Below are 21,430 nucleotides of genomic sequence, written 5' to 3' on the forward strand. Positions count from 1 at the left end.
AATTTGAGGAGTGATTGCTACAATACTTAATTGCTTCAACTTTTAAGTAAAAAAAAAAAACCAGATTTTTATTTTTTGTTTTGTTTTGTTTTTTAAAGAAAGGGCATCCAATGTCCATGGACTGGGAGATAACCACAAAATTATTCTTCTTCTGCTTGCCATGTGCAATACTAAGAACACTAATTTGAAGATCAGGAGCTTCCAGAAAAGTCTTGTCTGTAAACTCTTGGCAGTCAAAGGAATCTGTGACTCTAAAGAAAATCTCCACTTCAAAGACAGATGATGTGTGTATAAGTGGAACTTATTACGTTACCAAAAGAAGAGAAGATGGTTTATAAAGTATATACAGCGAGCTATGTGACTGCCATGTCTCCCTCATGAATTTCATCAATTCAGTGGTTTTCTAGGCTGTAGATGGGGTAAGGGTCATTTTCGTCTTGTGCTTGAGGAAATAGCTCAGTCTTGTTTATACCTCAGGACTCAGTGCTTACTGCTCCCACAAACCCTTTCTTCCATAGATCTTTAAGTCTCTTTTTGTTTTAATTATTTTTGCATCCTTTCAAAAATGCCCTTTTCAAATATCAATATTCCATTCACATCCAAATACCACAGCGTACATTTTGTCTGACCTCCTGCTCACCTCTTTTTGTTGCTTTTCAGTGAAAAAACAAAACAAAACAATCGATTCCACTGTTCCTTTGCTTCTTTGCTTCTTTGCTTCTTTCTTTCTTCCTTCCTTCCTTTCTTTCTTTCTTTCTTTCTTTCTTTCTTTCTTTCTTTCTTTCTTTCTTTCTTTCTTTCTTTCTTTCTTTCTTTCTTTCTTTCTTTCTTTCTTCCTTCCTTCCTTCCTTCCTTCCTTCCTTCCTTCCTTCCTTCCTTCCTTCCTTCCTTTCTTTCTTTCTTTCTTTCTTTCTTTCTTTCTTCTCTTTACTAAAACTAAGTTTTGTGGAAGTATGGATCTAGACTGTGTGTTTCTCAGCAAGTTCCCAGAGGCTCGAACAGCTCTTGACTTATACAGATATATTCTAAGTGTTTACTACATGCATCATGCAACAAAAATATAACCACCATGGGGAAGATGATTTTTCACTCACCTGCACCACACCTGTGCAGGAATCCAAAAAGATGCAGCCTTTGGGCTCTTTGGATATCTTTTCATCTTTGTAAAAGTTCATAATGTAGGAGTTATCAGGCAACTGAGTCAGCTGGAAGTAGCGCTTTTTGAACGACTAAAGAGAAGATAGAAGGAGAGTTTTTGAATTCTGTTACACTGTTACTCATGGAAATGACAAGGCTTCAGATTGATTTCATCAGCAAGGCATTGCATTTAGAGCAGAAGCTCTGACTTCTGTATAGTTAAAATATTAGAGAAAAGATAAATTTCATGCAAATGGCTTTTCTCCATGCTGTGCCTTGAGAAGAGATATACAGAAAGGTGGAAGATCTGGGATTGATTTTGAAGTGTCCTTACCCGAACAGTGACAGTATTGTTCACAGTGCTGTTAAAATTCCCCTTGTAAAGCCAGCCAGACTTGAACACACCAGTACCTCCAGCTCCCCCACCGCCCTTGGATGATGAGTGGGATGTGGTATCCTGAAACAAAAGTCATCATTAGCAAGGCAGCCAAGCCTTGCGGAGCCCAGATCTTAGACACTGCACTTAAAAAGGAGACTTCTTTTTCTCCTTGACTCATCCGTAATAATCGTGTTCCCTGTCAAAACAAACATGATTCATTTTGTTTAAAAGCCCCAACACAACCGGCTTCTGCTGCTCACCAGAAAGAGATTACAAAGAAGCCAGTGCAGGAAGGAACTAATTGCCCCCATGCTTTTAACCTGTCCCTTGCAACAGCCACTTACTTCATCCTTATCAGCATCTTCATGGTCAACCTCAAAGGAATGTGAAGGAAGTTTCTCTGGCTTGTGTTCTGCTCTGATATTTAAAAAAGAAGAAAGAGAGAGAAAAAAAAGTCTAGTTTGTCATTTGATTATCTTGCTTTTGTTTTCTGCCATTCCCAAGATCACAACGATTCCATTAACATTGTTTCAGGTTTTGTAAGCTTTGCAAGCTTAATATCTGGGGTTTCTTTTTCTCTGGGAAGTGTTAACTTTCCCTTTAGGACCTTGTATCTTATCTCTACTAAGTGCACAATTTAAAGGGAGGAGTTATAAACTGGTGTAGATTTGGACATATCTTTTGGTATTGAATGAGAGAGCAAAGAGGATGGATATAAATCTTAGTGTTTTGGCCCCTGCTCTGCATTCTGAAGCAGGTTACTAAGCAATGACACTTTTGTGAGCTTTTCTGGGTCACCAGTATGTGACATAGCCAATGTCACTGGATGATTGCACAAGCAGCCTCAGGCATGAATGGACTTGATTCTCCAGAGGCAGGCTATGTTTTGGCTCTCAGGTTGTGTCATGCCTGTGTGGTAGCTACCTCAGAAGCCCACTCAAATAGAGTAATGTATGCTGTGCGCACCCTTTGGCATCACAGAAATATCTGATTTGGCTGTGGCATGATCAGACATCCCAGAGAAGCAAGAAGGCACACATGGCTTTATATGTGAAGATAAAATAAGTTTGAAATAAGTTTTCTTGGCTCAAGTCTGTCTCATAACGAATGGCTGGCAGAAGCCAGACTCTCCACTCAAAGTTTAAGCTTTCTTTGATTGTCAGCCCTTTGCCACCTATTAAGGCCTAAAAGTCTCTCATGTGCAGACATCCCATTTAATGTTTTAAGATGACATGTCATGTAGAATCTGAGTCAGTGTATGAGAAAAGGAAACCAGAGGTGAATTTGTTAATCCCATCATAGATCCCTTCCTGAGCTAACAGTGTTCTGAAAAGAAAGGGAGAGGGCTAAAGGCTCCTACTTAACTTCATCCTGTGCGTTCCCACAGGATGTTACCTAATGGGTGTAGAGTGCTCTTTGATTCTCCCTCTGAAGGACAGCATAGTGCCTGCATCACCGGAAGAGATAGCACAGAAGACAATCCCATTCATTGTTAAGCACTGTCCATGACTTAACAGATTCTGAAAAATTAGAAGGCATTTACATCCATCACTATCACCTGCTCCCCCAGCCCCATTTCCATCCCTGGGTTCCACAAGCTACTGTGATGAACACAGGACCTGGGGCTGAGTGTTATGGATGAAGTGTGCCAATTTCCTTCTCTACTGTTTTGTCTGTGGTCTTTGTAAAATCTGGAGACCTGCTGATCAGTACTTGCATATGGTAAGAGTCTTTCTCAACAGTAAAAGAGGGAAGGAGAGCTGGAGTAAGTGTTATTTGGAGATTATCCTCTTGGGCTGGGTAGGGGTGGATAAGAGATAGGGAGTTCTTAGGAGCTACTGCCACTCACTAAAGCTAAAGTGTGAGCTCCAGGTTCAATGATCAAGGCTGTCTTAGAAAATAGGGCTGAAATGATAGGCTAAAGCACTCGATGCTGATGTCGTGGATTCTACATTGCTCATAGAGAGACGAATGCACTTGTTACCCCTTCCCATGGAGGCTATCTCTTTTTGAAGTCTGGTAGGTATTTAAAACATATCTGCTAATAGATACATATAATTTATATATTTACATACCCAAATTAATTCATATAAAAAACCCCAATAAGATGTAATATTACATTCTCTGGCCACAGCTTATTGACTGACAAGTTGGAAGATTTTTAAAAATATAGGCAGAAGTTGAGTATTCAAACTTAAACACTTGTGGATTATTGCTCTTTGTCTAACAACAGATGTGTGGGGCTCCAGTCTTGTTAAATCATGCTATTTTACAGAGATAAACATGAAGAGCACAAGGGCTACGTATATAAACACACTGAAGAGATGGGATTGGAGGATTTATGTCTCTTTGAAATGACTTTATCAGGAAAGATGACTTCAAATCATCACTGAAAACACTAAGAATACAGAATCTTTCTTCTTTGCAGAGTCTCAGATATGTTCCAACTCATCTGGGCTAATTGTCACAGTGACATTAACTTGTTCTGCTCCTTTTGGTCATGGTCACCTTCCTGGGAAGGCATAGGAAGCAGCCTCCACACACAGCATTACCTTCAGACCTGAGAAACACTTCCTACAACACTCCATTTTTCTGTAATATCATATTATACCACTTGAACAAGGAACCAGTCCTTTCACAGTTTTGTTTGATTGACAAGATTAAAGCCTCTGACTACAATATTTTCCTCTTTCTCTCCAATGAGAGCTAATATGTCATCTGGATTTTAGGGGCAAGTTCAAATGGCAAGTTGCAGAGCAAATTAATTGTTTGAAATGTTTTATCTGGAGCATGTGCATTATGTATTTTTAATTGATTAGGTATGGCAGTAAAGAGAGAGTGGAGGAAATTTCCATGTTAAGTCATCGCACATATTTTTGTAAATTGGAGAGAGGGTGATCTTAAGAGCTATCACCACAAAAATGAGGATATGAAGTGATTCATTTCCTAGTCAGCTGGATTTGACTATTCCTCAATGCCTCTGTATTTCAGAACATCATTCTGCACATGACAGGAGCATACCCAGTGGGTATATATTTTCCAGACCAGTCATTCCTCTAAGTCATAGGATTCTTAGTTGGGCAATATTGATGACTAGTTTTCTTTTCTGGTAGCAAGCATAGCACTGTTCAGCATTGTGATGCTAGCCAACAGGGGTGAAGCTTCCATGTCAGGACTGATTTTTTTCTCCATGTTTTATAATTCTAAATGTGGTATTAGTGATAGGGTTTTACCATAAAATCAGTGGAAACAGTATTACAAGATATGCTGAACAATGGTACGACTATTATGGGCATAACCAAACATCTTTTTTTTGCTTCTAAAGATGAAACACATACTGGACACCTTATTCAGGACAATAACTTGTGGCTACATAGGTCATAGACCTTAGATGATAACATACTACTATGATTCTGCTAAATATTAATCCAACTCCTAATGACTTATCACTCCACCTATAGATTAATGCAGTTCTCAGCACTCATCAGACAGCTCCTCCTTGCAATAGATGCCAGTTAGCATAGAGACAGACAACTGGTCAATATTCAGGGAATAAGAGGCTTTGAAATACTCATCTCTTAATGAGACATCTACATTATACTCCCTCCTGTGAAGGCTCAGAGATTATTAGAGAAAAAGAGTAAGGAAGGTTTTTTAAGAGACAGAGGTGGTGGATGACTGAAGCATCATAGTATTTTCTAGACATAACAGGGCACATATGAACTTGCAGCAGCCATGACAACGTGTGCAAGACCTGGCTGAATTCATGCCAAACAAAACAGAGCATGGATTGGGAGGCAAGCAGGAAGTCTTACTTCCTACCACAGCTACTGAAAACTGGTGGCTTCTGAGAAAGGGAGAGCCAGATATTAATTAATTAATTAATTAATTAATTAATTAATTAATTAATGTGTGACACTGGTTGGCTGACCATACTCCAGGGGATGGGACCACATCCAAGAGTATTTAGACAGTACAAATTGGACTCATTGGGTTTAAAAAAAAAAAAAAAAAAAAAAACAACAAGTTGGGTGGGTAGAGAGATGAGGTCAAATTCATGAGGATTTAGAGGAAGGTTCAAATATTATAAAAATATTTTAACTGAAACTCTCAGAGAATTAATACAAATAATTTGGAAAAGAAAACCAAAGAGAAAGGAGTGACTAAGTATGTGTCAGACAGAGTGATGGAGGTTGGTCACCCCTAGATGTGTGCCTTAGGATGACAGTGAGGAACAGCAGGTTCTGTGAGGAGCCAGGGAAACCTCCTCCTGGTAGAGAGAAACATAACTGAGGTCCTGTGAGGAAAGCAAGTTTGGAGCACCCAGGAATGAAGGCTGCCACAATAGAGACCGGATAGAGGAAGTGAGCGGGGCAGAAAAAGCTTCTGAGTGCAGGAGGCAGGCAGTGTTTAAACCATGTCTGCGACTCCAAGTGACTGAGGACTCTTTCTCCCATTGGAGTCCAGGGCAACACACCCCTTACCCTACCTTAAAAGAGCAATAGGACACTGCTGTCCTTTCCTGAAGTCTGCATGATTATTACACATTATTTTTTTCTCTCATTTAAAGATAGCATTAAGGTTGTACCACCGTCTATTGCCTTCAGATTTCAACTTGAAGGAGCACTGGGTGGTCTCTAAGAACCTTTGGAGTCTGAAGACAAAGACTGCCCTGGGGTTTCATAGTTTGAGTTTGAACCTAATGTAAGTAATAATTTACAGAGGTTCTCAGTTTTATCCCAAATATCCTGCTATTGCCCCGAGAAGGATTGTGGCAATATCTGAGTGCCTCTTTATCTGTAAACTCAGTGCCCACATTTCCCATGTAAAATGCAACAACTCTTCCTATGATATGTGGTTATGAGTTTTACATGAAAAGATGTTATGTATCACACCTGGCATATTCTAACTCTGAACAAATATCTGTTTATCTAAGGTGGGTTTTTCTTTCTGTTGTATTGAGACAGGGTTACAGATAGCCAAGGCTGGCCCTGAAGACACCATGTAGGTGAAAATGATTTTGAGTTCCTGATTAGAAGAAGCTCCTGCTTCTATGCCTTGAGTGTTTGGTATGTCCCACCATGCTTAGCTTCCTTCCTTTAAAATGAATTTCCCTTTTTGCCCACAGCTAGTCCAGTTCAATGGGTGATACTTGATTTGATCTTTAGCCAAAAAATATACTGTTGGGAAATATTCTTCTTTCTCAGGTCAACTGTGGTAAAGTTGCTTGTTGTTGCTGTTTTGTTTTGTTTTCTACATTGTTTATCTCTGTATTTTACCCATGCAGTAATGAAATAAGCAGCATAATAATTTTTCTGATGCCATTTGACTCCCCCAGGAACTCCAGGCCTTATGTTGACTATGGGAAGCCTTATGATTCACGTTCTGGTGAAAGCAATGCATCTCCCTAGCTTGCATTTTTGAACAAACACTCAAATAGATACAGGGTTCTTAAGAGTTAAAATTAGCTTAGCATACTTGTACATTCAAATAGTATGTTTCACTCTTCCCTACTTTTCTATAATTTCATCTTTTAAAATTTTATTTTGTAGCCTTAGCAGCTTGGAAGAAGAAGTGGTCAGTTTGAATTGGTGGCGGACATAGGAGAGTTCCTCTAATCCAGGAGGCATGAATGTGATTCACTTCTAACAGCCTCATAAGGCCTAAATAAATTAGTCTGGTTCCACTACTGACCTAAATATGGATAGTCTTTAGGGAGTGGGTCTCAGCTTTGTAAAATCATTAAAAAATTATTCTACTATGCAGTGTTGAAGTATTCATTATTCAGGGGCATATACTAGGGAATTCTCCTCTTTAAGTGATAGAATATATTTTATGTGGATATAAGAAAAAAACCTAAGACTTCTGCCTTTGTGTCAGACTTTCCCCTTTTTACTCTCTACTTCAACTTCCTTTAGATAATATCAATGAAATTCTCAACAATATTTCAGTCACTTTCTCTTACCATGTGGGTGATATGTTCACGCATGGTATGAAAATTTTACTCGGTAATCATGCCCAGAATCTCTCCTCAATGGACAAGCTTTCTATATCTTTTTAATGGAGGAGAATTCTGTGATCATGAAATACTGTGTTTACCTCTTCCATGACATCATGACTATAGTAAGTTAGTATTTGGTAGTGAAAGTGCCCCATGTATGTAAGAGAGAGGAAAGCGTTTTGCTCAAAAGCGAGGGCCAGGGGAGATCATTCACTGGGCAAAGCATTTGCTGATACAGAAGCACAAGGATGGAGGTTTCAATCCCCAGCCTCCTTGTAAATGTTGATGGGCATGGTAGCCCACCTGTAACTTCAGAGTTAGAGACACAGACAGTGGGTAGATCCTTAGAGCAAGACAGGCAGCAAGACTAGCCACACTGGAAAGCTCTAGATCAACTGAGAGACCACACTGCTATGGGTATAGTAGAGAATAGACAAAGATGACTCTCAATACCAAGTTTAGGTCCCCATGTGCACTTGAACACACACAAACGTTCATGAGCACTGCACAGACACATGCAAAACTAACAGGAGTTGAATGTAGCTGCCTAAGTCCATCATGGAAGCCATGGTCTTTCAAGCATGAATATAACTTCTAAGTTATGACTGATTCTCAGAAAGAGAGGGAGAATAGAGAGGGAGTGCAGATGTCAGAAAGCAAGAGAAAGTGTGTGACCACCACTCAGACATCTTGAATGGAACCATTAGCTAAGACACCCCAGGCTGTGACAGGAGTTTCCCAACTAGTAGTTACAAAAGGCACTCATTAAGGAATCCTGAGTTTTACAAAATGTTTATAAATATGTAGGAGTTAATGCACAGAGTTGTCTTTGAAAAAAAAAAAAGAGACTTCCTGTTTTGGCTTGCTCTTCACAGTGAGATAATTTCTGAGAAAAGGCTTTCTCCTCTCCTTTCTCTTCCATGACACTTCTTGAAATGTAAGCCAAGTGATTTCTTAAAAGGCGTTACACCCTGGTGGACATTCCACAGCGAGAATAAAGTCCAAGCTCTCCTCCAGGGTTCCTAAGGTCCTGGGATTGTGTAGCTCTGCTTCTCTCCAGGCCTCACCCTCCAGCCTCCCAGCCTGTCAGTCTACTCCAGTGATCATACCAACTTCTGCCTCAGGGCCTGTGGGAAGCCTTTTTCCTGAGATCCCAGCATTGGTAGCTAACTGTTCCTTGAGAATACAGTTCAAATGTGACCTTCTAAGAGCTATTAAAAAAAAAAAATCCCCATTTCAGAGCATGAGTTCAGGAAATGGGATAGCACGTACAAATATCCTAGTTTAGAAAGACTTTTCTGGGGACAGAAAATACTGCAAAGTAGACCTGAATTTTGTACCATGGCCAAAATCCAATGAAACAGACAAACGACCCAGTGCATCACTGGAGGAGCGTGTAATAGACACTGAACTTTTGATTATTGTTTTTTTGTTTTTTCTTGAAGTTTTTGTATCATGTTTGTTTGATGAACCAAAAAGATGGGAAGTGGGTTTGGCCTAATGCTTACGTTATAATGTTAATTTTGTTCCTCCAAAGTACTCACACAAGTGTCTGCAGTGGCTCTAGTGTCTACTTCCCCAACTGGGCCTGGGGTAGCAGAGGTCAGACATAGATTTTAAGGATGTTAACTCTGGAATACTGGAGGGGAGTGTTTGCTAGCCTCAGGAAGGATTAGAAGTGCCTAGTCTTTGAGCTAGCCAAGGCATATCAAAATTAACAGGTAGGTGTGTGTGTGTTGTTATTGTTGTTGTTGTTTAAACTTTAAGCAACTTATCACCATTTAGAAATGTTGTGCATTGAAATAAGTTACTCCATAGTATTATGTGCTAGAAATTCAGGATTCAGCAGAAAAATTCTCCGCTCTTTGATGGCTTTTATTTTAGTGGGGGAAATAGCAAATAGATACTGGAGTTCAGGTCATGCAGTGGCTCTTGAGGAGAAGCAGAACACAGTGACCTTCCTAGAGACTTTATGGTCCCAAGTGTCAGGGAGGAAGTTAGGCACTTAGTTTCTGTTTTGCTCTTTTTAGATGTATGCCCTTGTGTGGAATTCATTTGCATGCCTTTGCATCCCACAGTGAAAGTACCTAAAACAATATGGAGCAGATATAAATACTGCACAGGACTTGGTCGGAGATCTTATGAACCATGTTGGGCTTTCCCAGTGCCATGGTTGATGCAACAATGAGCAAATGGCTCGTCTGAGGCGGCGCCTCAAAGGAGAGAAGATCAGGTCTCATTCCAAACTCAGACTAAACACATAACTAAACACATAACTTTATGATGCTGGTCAAGATGTTCTGTATCTTTGCTTATAGAATTTACATATTGTACCCTGACACAAAATAAACACACGTATTCCTAAACAATGTTGGAGCTTGCCAAGAGGTGACCTTTACATAGGTGTGTAAAAGCATATGCAGACTTTATAATAAACAGGTAATATATTCTTACCGGGGCAACTGTCGAATGTCTCCAGAATATTGTTCATATTTGTAGTTTACCACGTACCACTGGGAACTGTAGAATTTACAAGCCTGAAATGGACAGAAAAGATGGTTATAAAAAATTGTCATTAAAAGTCAGCTGTGCTGGGAAAATGTTCTCATAATCACAGGTGGGTGTGAAATATTGGCCACTTAAACATAGGTAAGAGTTCTTTATAATCCTCAGACATCCTCCAGTGCCACAGAACTCTACAGACTCCTGGAGGAGGAACTGTTCAACACAGTTATTCTGTTTTCCTCCATTGTCAGGAGACCCAACACAGTTATCACCGAGTCAGAGCTCATGGACGGCTCTCAACGAGCAGCAAGAGTAACTTGTCACTTCGCCCATCATTGATGGTCCTCAGTCACCGTGGATGTGTTCATTTGATTTCAGCCTCTTTTTTCCCACTTTGCTTTTGTTACTGAACTACTGTTCCTCCTGTTCCTTTAATATCCCCAGCATTGTTGGCCTAGCCTGAAGCTGGCTTTTCAGTTCTCCCTCAAACCTATTCTTTTCCATTCACAGAATGTTAAAGAACACTTAGGATTATGTTGAAAATGAAGTTAGTGAATTATGTGTCCTGTATGCATATGTGTCCATTTGTGCACGTGTATGTGGAGGTCAGAAATGGTTTGAGTGTGGTCACTCTCTGCCTTATCTTTTTTTTTTTAATTTTTAATATTTTTTATTACGTATTTTCCTCAATTACATTTCCAATGCTATCCCAAAAGTCCCCCATAACCCCCCCCCCCACTTCCCTACCCACTCATTCCCATTCTTTTGAGCCTGGAGCTCACACTTAGGCAATCCGAGTATGGCAGTGAGCTTCAAGGGTCCTCTGGTTTCTGCCTGCCTTGCACTATCCACAGTTTTAAGATTATAACTGTGTGTCCCCAGACCTAGAATTATGTATGTGTACCGATACAGAAACCTAAGTCCCTATACAGCTCTACTGACTGTATCATCCCCCTAAGCTTTGATTTTATATTATTTATAGACATAACATATTTTCCAAACACCTACCTATACCATGTAGCTTACTGTAATAATCATGGGTTTGTAATAGAGATTTCACTATATCAAACTAGATTCTAAGACTCTCCCTTCAACTCTAAAATGACAGGATTTTGAGAATTAAGCAGCTGTATATTAGGATGACAAGCAGACCGTATCTTTTTGCACTAGTGGAAAAAAAAATTGAGGCAAAAACCATTTATTGACCTATCGGGAATAATGGTCAGTGAGGTTGTCTTTGTAACCGAGGACAAGATAGAGGAGATTCATAGATGCTGCAGGCAGGAAAGTGAAGTCATGACTTCTGTCCAGTTAGATGGAAAGGGGGTATAGCCCACTGCAGACAGGGGGAGTAAGGAAAGTCAAGGAACTAGGTGGAAAAGAACCCTAACCCCAGGCGTTCAGCTCTTTGACTAGGGTTGCTGTGATTTTACTGATCCTTGTCTGGATCCTTGACAACCTTGCTTAACACAAGAGCCTTTCGACAAGGACCCCATTAAGAGGTCTGAGGTAAGGGACTTCAGCTGTGCAAGACAGGTGGGTTAGGGACCTTATCTGTTCTGGATTTCTCTGCCCCTGATTCCTCTCAGCCCCATAGCTGTTTTTGTTCAGGGAAGTGCCCACGCACAAACTGGCAACCGAGGACAAAGCAAGTTAGTTGGAAAAATGGCAGGAGTGGGAGGCTAGCAGGGTGATCACAGAGCCAATGGAGGCTTTAAAAACAATGCTGAACATAAAGACAGAGTACAGCCTGGGAGGAGAGAAAAAGAGGGAAGGGGATCAGAGGGTTCTAAATTCTAGTTAATCATAAGTTAAAACTTCTCGCATGTTATGACATAGTAGAATGACCATTCATAACTATATGTACTGTGATTTCAAAAGGTTAGAAAAAGGATTTTTAATGTCACAAAAAGCAGGCAAAATGTGAGGCAACAGATATTGACTCAGATCTGAAATGACTCAACATATACATACAACGTCATATTATTTCATAAATATGCACATTTTGTTATTATATACTAGTTTTTTAAGTTTAAGAAAAAATCACTTACTGCTTGTGCATGTGTATGTGTGCACATGCATGTGTGTGCACAGACAGACATGCATGCTACAGCACACATGTGGAGGTTAGAGGATAGTTTTTGGAAGTTGGTTCTTTCTACTTTGTGAAGGTAGGGTGTCTCTTATTTCTTGGCATACTTCAGGCATCTGGCTGATTCACTTGTCTATGTATCTCATCTTGCGTTAGGCAAGTTGGTGTTACAGATACACATAGGAACTACCGCATTTGGCTTTTTCCTTCCTTCCTTCCTTCCTTCCTTCCTTCCTTCCTTCCTTCCTTCCTTCCTTCCTTCCTTCCTTCCTTCCTTCCTTCCTTCCTCTCTCTCTTTCTCTCTTTCTCTTTCTTTCTTCTTTCCTTCCTTCCTCTCCATCCCTCTCTCTCCTTCCTTCCTTCATTCCTTCCTTCCTTTTACTTCCTTCCTTCCTTCCTTCCTTCCTTCCTTCCTCTCCCTCCCTCTCTCTCCTTTCTTTCTTCCTTCCTTCCTCTCCCTCCCTCTCTCTCCTTTCTTTCTTCCTTCCTTCCTCTCCCTCCCTCCCTCTCTTCTTTCTTTCTTTCTTTCTTTCTTTCTTTCTTTCTTTCTTTCTTTCTTTCTTTCTTTCTTTCTTTCTTCTTCCTTCCTTTTATTTTCCTCCTCCTCCTTCTCCTCTTCTTCCTCTTCTTCTTCTTTCTTCTTCTTCTTTCTTCTTCTTCTTCTTCTTCTTCTTCTTCTTCTTCTTCTTCTTCTTCTTCTTCTTCTTCTTCTTCTTCTCCTTCTTCTTCTTCTTCTTCGTATGGCTTTGGAACTCAGGTTGTGTGGCAAATGCTCCTATCCACTGGGTGAATTCTCAACCTCTCTTTACCAGTTTTTTTTTTTTTAAATAAAAATGACAACTCTCAGATCTCATCAGAGGAGGTTCTTTGCACATCTTTTGTACAATCATTAACAAAGAAGCTCACAGCTGGTGAACCTGAAGAAGGTAAGTGTTTTGTGGTCAGACACAAATGGGACATCTTTGTTATACCCTCTACAGTCAAGTTCTGAGCCCACAGAGGAGAGGCAGAAAAACTAAAACTGTGAGGCCAAGGGAGACTGATATAACCAGGGTCTTCTATGCATGGTAGGATCTCTGCACTCATGAACACATCCCAGCTGCCATGGTTGGCTGTACAAGACCTGCATGACAGCAAGCCAGTCAACATTCCAGTATGCAGCTGCATCACCCACATCTAACTGAGTTATGAACGGTTAATGATTCCAGTATGGCAGTGCATGAGCACCTGTATCTAGCTGAGGAGTTGACAGTTAACAGTTTCTGGGGGAAGGAAGGTTGGTTCTTTTTTTAGGGTGTGGCCCCTGGTAGGTCCTCTGAACCCCAGTGGATGGCCTCACACTCTTGAGTGTATGGTCAGTAAAAGGTGGACTTTGTGGGTCATGACACAATAGATCAAAAGGGTACAAAATTGGGAACCCGTGGCAAGCGTAGATTTGGGAGGGGTTAGGGGGATAAGTGGGAAGGGAATATGATAAAAATGAATTGTGTGCATGTAGGAAAAATATACTTTAAAAAGAAAAATAATATTCTTTTCTCCTTCTCTAAAAGAGGACTCCCAGTAAGACAGGTGAACACAGAGGAGAAAAGAATTTAAGGAGGTCTGAAAGACTGGATTGAATGGGTTTGAACAGACTGTATATTTAGCTAACATTCAGCAGTGACTTGCCAATCCTTGAGTCAGATTTGCAAAGTGCAGACAAAGAAAACTGAGCTTTTAATAGGTCCCTTGGCTAAAAAGTCTTTCTTCATCTTAGACAAAAATGCCAAGCCTTCAGACAAGGAGCAGAAAGGCCAAGAGCATGCCGAGCCAGGCTGTCTGGACTCCCAGGGGAGTGGCCATTTCTCCTCCTTACCTTCTCCTTGCTTCCTATCCTATGGCTATTTTCATGTGGGATGAAATGTGTTTTGAGATTTTTTTTATTTTTAATTTATGAGTATGAGAGTTTTGCTTGGCTGAATATGTGTGCATCATATATGCCTCTGGTGCCTTTCGAAGCCCAGAGAGGATATCAGATTCTCTGAACCTAGAAGGACAGAGGGTTGTGACCTGTAATGTGTACGCTGGGAGGCAAATCTTGGTCCCCTGTAAGAGCAGTAAGCCCTTAATAACTGAGTCATTTCTGCAGCCCTGAAAATATGCTTTAAATGGAAACTGACGCCCATTCCCTGTTCTTACTCCTCTATAACATGTTTTATTTTTCTTCCAGTCCAGTTTGTTTCTAGTTTGTTCTGTTTACTTTTGCATATGGATATTATTTTTATTCAGTTAATATGTTGGAAGGATTTATTTTGTTTACTTCCTTTTTCTTTCCTTTCTTGTTTATTATTATTTTAATTTGGGTGGTACAAGGGATTAAACCCAGGGCCTTGAACATGTTAGGCAACCATGATACCACATATCTGCATCTGTGTATATATGCCCTAAGACTTTAGCACAACCAACTCTATGATAAAAGTGCCATTCAGGTTGCAAAACTCAGCACATAGACAGCACCACCTGCCCAAACTAAAGCAAAGACTTAGTCCATCAAATCCATATTCCTGGGAAAGTCTTTAAAAATGTACTAACTTTGCTTTTTAGCTTTGTAGTTCACTTCTGGCTAATTGTTCTTGTTAACTGGAGTATGTTCAGCCCAGAACATAGTTTCTGTGCTTAAAGGCTCACCCTGAGAAAGGTTCAGTGCTACACCATGTTCCTGAACACCCAGTATGGTATAGTTGCTGGCCAGTTAATAAAGACTTTCTATTGGCTTAAGCCCATGTCTGAGCAGTCTTCTTTGGTGGACATGCCACAACAGCCCCATTTAGGTTTGATTACAAAATTTTTCTTTTAGGTGGAACGAGATCTCATACTATAATAATTCACTAATCCAAGTCTCCTAAATTTGAAGATTATTCATTCGGTAATTCATTTAACAAACACTCTTAAGCCTTGATATGACCCAGAAGTGGTTCTAGGTTGTAAGAATTTCCCAGTGAACAACAAAGAGAAATCCATCTCTTCTTTATGTCACTGTGGAAGTTTGGTGAAAAAATAAATGCAAAAATTACAGATTATGCCTTGTATCAAAGAATGGGAATGTTACAAGAAAGATCTCTGCACAGAAGGGATGGGAGATGCGATTTAAATAGGACGGGTCTTACAGAAAAGGTGATGTGAATGTGGACTTACAGGAGGGAAGCAAGTAACTTGTTTTTATGATCACTTCAAATCTGATGCCATTAAGGAAAAGACTTACATCTTTCTGCCTATGGCCTCTGAACCCTCCTCTAAGCAATACCCACTTTGGATGCTATCCTTAGAGCAGAATTTTTAAAGTAGTTTAAATATTTTCTCATTTTTAAAAATCTTGGCCAACAATCTTGGCCAAATATTTTTCACTTATTAGGATCTCAGACTCAGCTTCTGAGCGCTCAGAACACTGGGCTAGGCAAGATGCTTCTGCTACGGAACGTATCTGAAGTTTGTTAGTGGGATACAGATGCACAGATGTAGGGTTCACTGGACTTTTCTTCCTATGGGTAGCTATTTCAACCATGATAAATATGTATACTTATACGCATTGCACACACTGTTTGCATTAGGCCATACATTTAACTGACCTCAAGATTTGCTACTCATGAAATTTACTGGCTAAATTTAATGAGCTTCCTCCTCCTCCTCCTCCTCCTTCTTCTTCTTCTTCTTCCTTCTCTCTCTCTCTCCCCCTCCCATTTCTCCTTTGTCTCTCTCCCATTGCCAAAGTTTGTCAGATATTTTTCTATTAGGCACCTTACACATCATCTTACTAAATCCTCTTTTACCATTCTCAGTTATTACATCAGAGAGACAGGAAGAGATCTATTTCTTTACTTTGGGACCCACATGTAGCAGAGAGAAAAATTCAGATGGAAGCTGTCTAGCTTCAAAAGTCCATTCAGCAAACAGTATGCATTGTCTGATCAAAGCCTACTGCTTTCTATAACACATCTGGTCCATCACTCTGAAAGTTTAATGGTGTTTTTGTCCTAGGTTCTGACAGGTCTGGTTTTGAATTCTGTTGTCTTATTCATTATCTGTGGCATCTCAAATGAGTAGCTTTGTAATTCTAACTTTTTCTATCCATCTAAATAACACCGATTTTGCAAGGACCAGATACAATAACTCCTATACAACACTTAGCATAAAAAAGGACTCCATCAATATTTGCTTTAAAAAATAATCAATTCTTCTTGCAAGTTTGATCCCGTCTGCAACTCACATTCATTTCAATTGCCAATAACAACTTGTTTTCCTTGGCTTGTGTAAGGAGAGTTTGAAGAGATGCAATAGCAGTGATTTTGAGGAATTATGTTCTCATTGTATTTCTTCTGCAGTTACTGGCAAGGTTTCATGTGAGGTGGTGGGCTGGTGAAAATCGAGGGTTGGCTGGATGGCTCTTGAGACTCCTTTCTCAATCTGCAATTGCTCTGATTCTGTGGTAGTGGTGCATTTTACAAACACATTACATTTCTTCTACACGGTGATAGCACTTCACTTCCAAATGCTATGCATAGAAAATTACTCTCTATTCTCTGTTACAGCCCACACAGTCATTCTAAAATGATCATTAGAAACAGCAATGGTTGTGGCTACAGCATATCTTTGGCCAAAAGCAAAGCTGAAATCCAGAGTCACAGGCTATTTCTACATGTCACAAGGCAGTGGTTTCTGCTTGCCCTTACAGACTTCCTTGCCCTTGGAGCCTAGCCCTGTGTCAAGACATCAGCTCCCCACCCCCTTTCATGTGGAGCCTAGCACTGTGTACTTCAAAGCGGAAGACTGAGCAAGAACTAGTAGCACTAATAATTTTTCAGAGATATCCTGCTTCACATTTTTCTTCATTTACCATTTTGTTTGCTGTGTATCTATTTTTTCCACCTCTGCCTGTGTATATTTAGATACAAAAATGCTAGCTACCCTTGACATGACCACAGACTATAGAACAATTACGATAGTGTTTCAAAAACCAGGTCTGTGAATCCTTTGGGCTCTCTGAGTTCTACCTGAATGTTATAAAGTCAGAATCTTTGTAGAGGTGTTGTAGTCAGTAATGTGTGTGTGTGTGTGTGTGTGTGTGTGTGTGTAATAAGAAATGCCAGAGTTGATTCCAAATGATATAAAGAAACACTGCTCCTTCATCAGACAAAATCCATCATTTTGCCCAAGCGATAACACAGCTTGGTTCTCATCACACTGACTTAGGGCATTAGGTCCCATCTTTAAGCCATGGATTCTAATAACCCATAAAATTATAGACACATTTATTTTAATTTTTTATTTATTATATGCTATATGTATGGACATTTTGCTTACACCATATTTGAAACATGTTTGTGTGTAATGCCCATGGAGGCCAGAAGAGGACATTGGATTCCCTGGAACTTAGCTACAGTGAGAGGACTAACCTCAGAGTCAGCTGACTCCATGACAGGCTGCAAACTTACAGTTTGGGAGATTAGGCCTAAGTTTTTGTTTCCCAGAAATGAGAACCCGGATCCAGGAGCTGGATCCAGGCAACCAGAGCCTTAGGCAGCCAATCAGAGGACACCTTGTCATCTGGCCTGAAGTAAGAATAGGTAGCTAGAAGGAATAAGTGAGTGACCCACCCCCAGTGTGGTCTTCAGAACCTAACCAATTGTAGAATTAATCAGAACACTAAAGATAGAGCTAACTAGTCAAGGGTAAAAGGGCACACCCTTCCCTGGAATTTCCCTAACTAACAATAAAAGCTGGTCTTGAGAGCCCACTAGGGGTCTACATTCACAAATGGGGAGACCTCTGCATGCAGAAAATTCAGCTGAATAAATGTTCTTTGCTTCTGCATACTATTTGAGTTTGGGGTATCATTCTCTGGTGATCTTGGGCCCTAACAACAGGTGGTTGTTAGCTGTGGTGTGGGCACTGGGAACTGAGCACAAGTCTTCTACAAGAGTAGCCAGTGCTCTTAACTGCTGAAACATCTCTCCAGCCCCTACCTTTATTTTATGTGGATAGCAGCCTGAATTTTTATCTATGGACTACACACTTGCCTGATGTCTGTAGAAACCAGAAAAGGGCATCAGGTCCCCTGTAATGGGATTTACAGATAGTTATGAGCTTCACTGTGGGTGCTGAAAACTGAACAGATCCTCTGTGATAGCAACAAGTGTTCTTAACCAATGAGACATTTCTCCAGACCCAGCATACAGGTTTTAAAATAGTATTGTCCACTCTAACTATCATTTTACTTTTGGGGGCTGTCATAGGGTTTAACTGCTGTACACCACGACTAAGCCAAGTCTTATAAAGATAATATTTAATTGGGACTGGCTTACAGGTTCAGGGGTTTGGTCCTATAAACAAGGCAAGAGCATGGCAGCATCCAGACAGGCATGGTGCAGGAGGAGCTGAGAGTTCTACATCTTCATCTGAAGGCTGCTAGTGGAAAACTTACTTCTAGGCATTTAGAATGAGGGTATTAAAGCCCACACCCACAATGACACACCTACTCCAACAAGGCCATGCCTCCTAATAGTGCCATTCCCTGGGCCAAGCATATACAAATCATCACAGGGGCTATTCAATATGTATTTGATACATAATAATAATAATTAGTTACTTTTCTCTCCACTGCTACCAATTATAGGAGAAGAGGCAACTCCAGAGAGGAAGGGTCTATCTTGGCTCACAGTTGGGAAGTGCACAGGTCATCACAGTAGAGAAGGCACCACTCAGTGTGAGACTTCTTGCTTATACTGCCACAGGTAAAGAAACATAGAAAGTCCTGGAAGTAGGGACTGCTTACAACAGTCATTGCTTCTCACCAAGTAACCCATTTCCTCCAGCGAGGTTCACTTCCTAGTTCTGAAACACTGTCACCGGTGGCCACACTGCAACTCTTCAAACACAGGAGCCCATGTGAGGCATTTTATAGTAAAACGATAACAACTAATAGTCCTTTTCTTGTAAAAAAAAAAAAATGAGTGAAGTAAAGAATATAAGTACTTTAGAAAAGTGGGGAGTTACAAGCGACACCCCCAAGTGGTATAAAGAAAATATTCCATCTCCCACTTTGTCTCCCTCTTCAGAGGAGCATTAGGATCAATTCAAATCATGTTATGATTTCCAAACTAGCAATTTCTGTTTGGCCATACAATTTGTCAACCTCTTCAAAGGGCTGATGATTAGATTTTGGCTACAGAGTACTCAAAAGGTAACAAATGGCTTATTAGTTACAAAATTATTTTCCCTTCTGGCTATGGAGGTTTATTTAATCACACAAGTATTTTCTTGACAGAAAAAAAATGAAAGCGACCATAAAAGAAACCATTGTGTTTCTGCATCCTCACTGAGTAATTCTACATTTGTAAAATACAGCAATTTTTATACTTGTGCCGTGGCTATTGAATCCATGTTGAAAATGAAGCATTGGGAAATTAAGTGAATAAAGGCAAATTACACATTGAACAGATGACTGGATAATTTATTGCCTACATGAGACCTTTCAGCAGGAACAGAGGTGCCATTAGCCAGGTCAACAGCACAAGGGATTGGTCTTACAAAGTGGGACACGTGGTCACCTAACAGATGGATATCATAGAAACAAAAGAAAAAGCACAGGGAACAATGGCTTCTTCAGTTGGATCACCCACGCTGTATGTTCCCTTAATGCACAACAATTAATTGCTGCTTGCCTAAAACCCAAGTTGGACAGCTAACAAGATTGTCAAACACTCAGCTGGGAAGTAAAAATGAGATTAAACACCATAAACTCTGTGATATACACATGACCTAGTTTCAGATACTATGGAACAATCTTATAGAATGAACTTCAATTCTGCCTTTAAAAATATCCCATAAAGGAGGGGCTGGAGAAATGGTTCAGTGGTTAAGAATACTGGCTGTTCTTCCAGAGGACCCAGGTTCAATTCCCAGTACACACATGACAGCTCATGTCTGTCTGCAACTCCAGTTCCAGAACTTCTGACATCCTCACACAGATATACATGCAGGCAAAACACCAATGCACATTAAATAAAAATATTTTTAAAAAATCACATGGTATTAGATAGTGCTATATGTACATATGCAGACTCAATATGTTCATAGCAATCAGAATGTCTATGAAGTCGTCTCTATAAATGAAGTGAAGGCCATTTCCATTTTTTTTTCTGCAGTTAATTTGAAATTGAGAATAGTCTGAAAGCTCTCACAACAGCTCTACTAAATTTAAGTTAACAATGAGACACATGTTGATTTATTTTCTTAAAACGTGCTCTATTAAAGCAATCAGCTGAACTTTCACAAATAACATTTGGGCCTAGCCTGGAAATACATATTGTAATCCCTTGGCAAGACTTCCTAGTAACTTTTTAGGATGTGAATAATGGCTGACACTAAAACCCCTTGGCAATTGTTTTATGATTCAAACAATCCTCTCATGTAAACATAAGACTTGGGTTATAATTCAATATGACCGGAAGATTCAGTTTCAACTCAAAATCTGAATTCATAGTATTACATTCCAAGTTTCCCAACTGGTACACATGGGCTTCTTTCCACTGCTGAACATTCTATGGGGGCCAGGGTGGGGAACTTATTGTTCCCATGAAGAAGCCAACTTTAAATTGGAAGGTCCCTTTCTTTGTATTTACCAAGACTGTTTTTTTTCTAGAGATTTTAGTGAACAGACAATTAATTTCTTCAGGTTACTAAAATGAAAAATGATAATTTTCTAGTATTTTCATCAGGAATTTTTGTGGTATGTTTTATCCTGAAATCACTGAATTCTATATGCATTTAATTTACCTTTCTTGTCTTTTGTGTGCTTAGTATTAGTAAATGTGGTGTTAGCAGTTTGCTTTTGAACATCCTAATCTATGGTCTGTCTAGCTATGATATAAATTGAATGCTCATGTGCAAATGAGAGCAGACCAAACAGGAAAACTGACGTTTAGTATCTCCATTAAGTTTCATATTTGATATCCTTTAATATTCCCATTAAAATTTCAAGACCATACAATAAGACTTAATTCAAAATTATCTTTTAAAAAGTATATACCAAATGAAGTCTCTCAACTTCCAACAAAACTTTTATTCAGGAAACAGAACCTCATTCATTAATAAAACTATCAACCATAGAAGCCAACATCCATACACAAATGAAATATTGCTATTAATTCTAAGTTTGTTGGGAGAGAATATATATTTTTAATGGCTGGAGTTAAATGTTTCATGCCTCTCAGTGTTCTTAGGAATGTAAATGGACTTTGTAGCCTGATGATATAGAAAAGAAGTCAGTTTTAAAGTAAGA

The 21,430-nt window shown here is 39.7% G+C and overlaps 1 protein-coding gene across 10 annotated transcripts in view; it reads right to left on the reverse strand.

Moving 5' to 3' along the window:
* The window catches only part of Dock10 (dedicator of cytokinesis 10), a 258,799-nt gene that overhangs the window by 107,357 nt on the left and 130,012 nt on the right, over positions 1-21,430 (reverse strand). For all 10 annotated transcript variants that reach the window (XM_085838639.1, XM_021165780.2, XM_085838674.1 and 7 more), the window contains exons 4-7: positions 9,972-10,054; positions 1,861-1,933; positions 1,472-1,594; positions 1,095-1,229 (exon numbers count right to left, since the gene is read on the reverse strand). In XM_085838639.1, the coding sequence (XP_085694765.1) occupies positions 1,095-1,229; positions 1,472-1,594; positions 1,861-1,933; positions 9,972-10,054 (414 nt within the window). The remainder of the gene's footprint in view (positions 1-1,094; positions 1,230-1,471; positions 1,595-1,860; positions 1,934-9,971; positions 10,055-21,430) is intronic.

The sequence above is a fragment of the Mus caroli genome, unplaced genomic scaffold (genome assembly GCF_978045245.1).
Source record: "Mus caroli unplaced genomic scaffold, Mus_caroli_1 scaffold_1, whole genome shotgun sequence".
Lineage (NCBI taxonomy): Eukaryota > Metazoa > Chordata > Mammalia > Rodentia > Muridae > Mus > Mus caroli.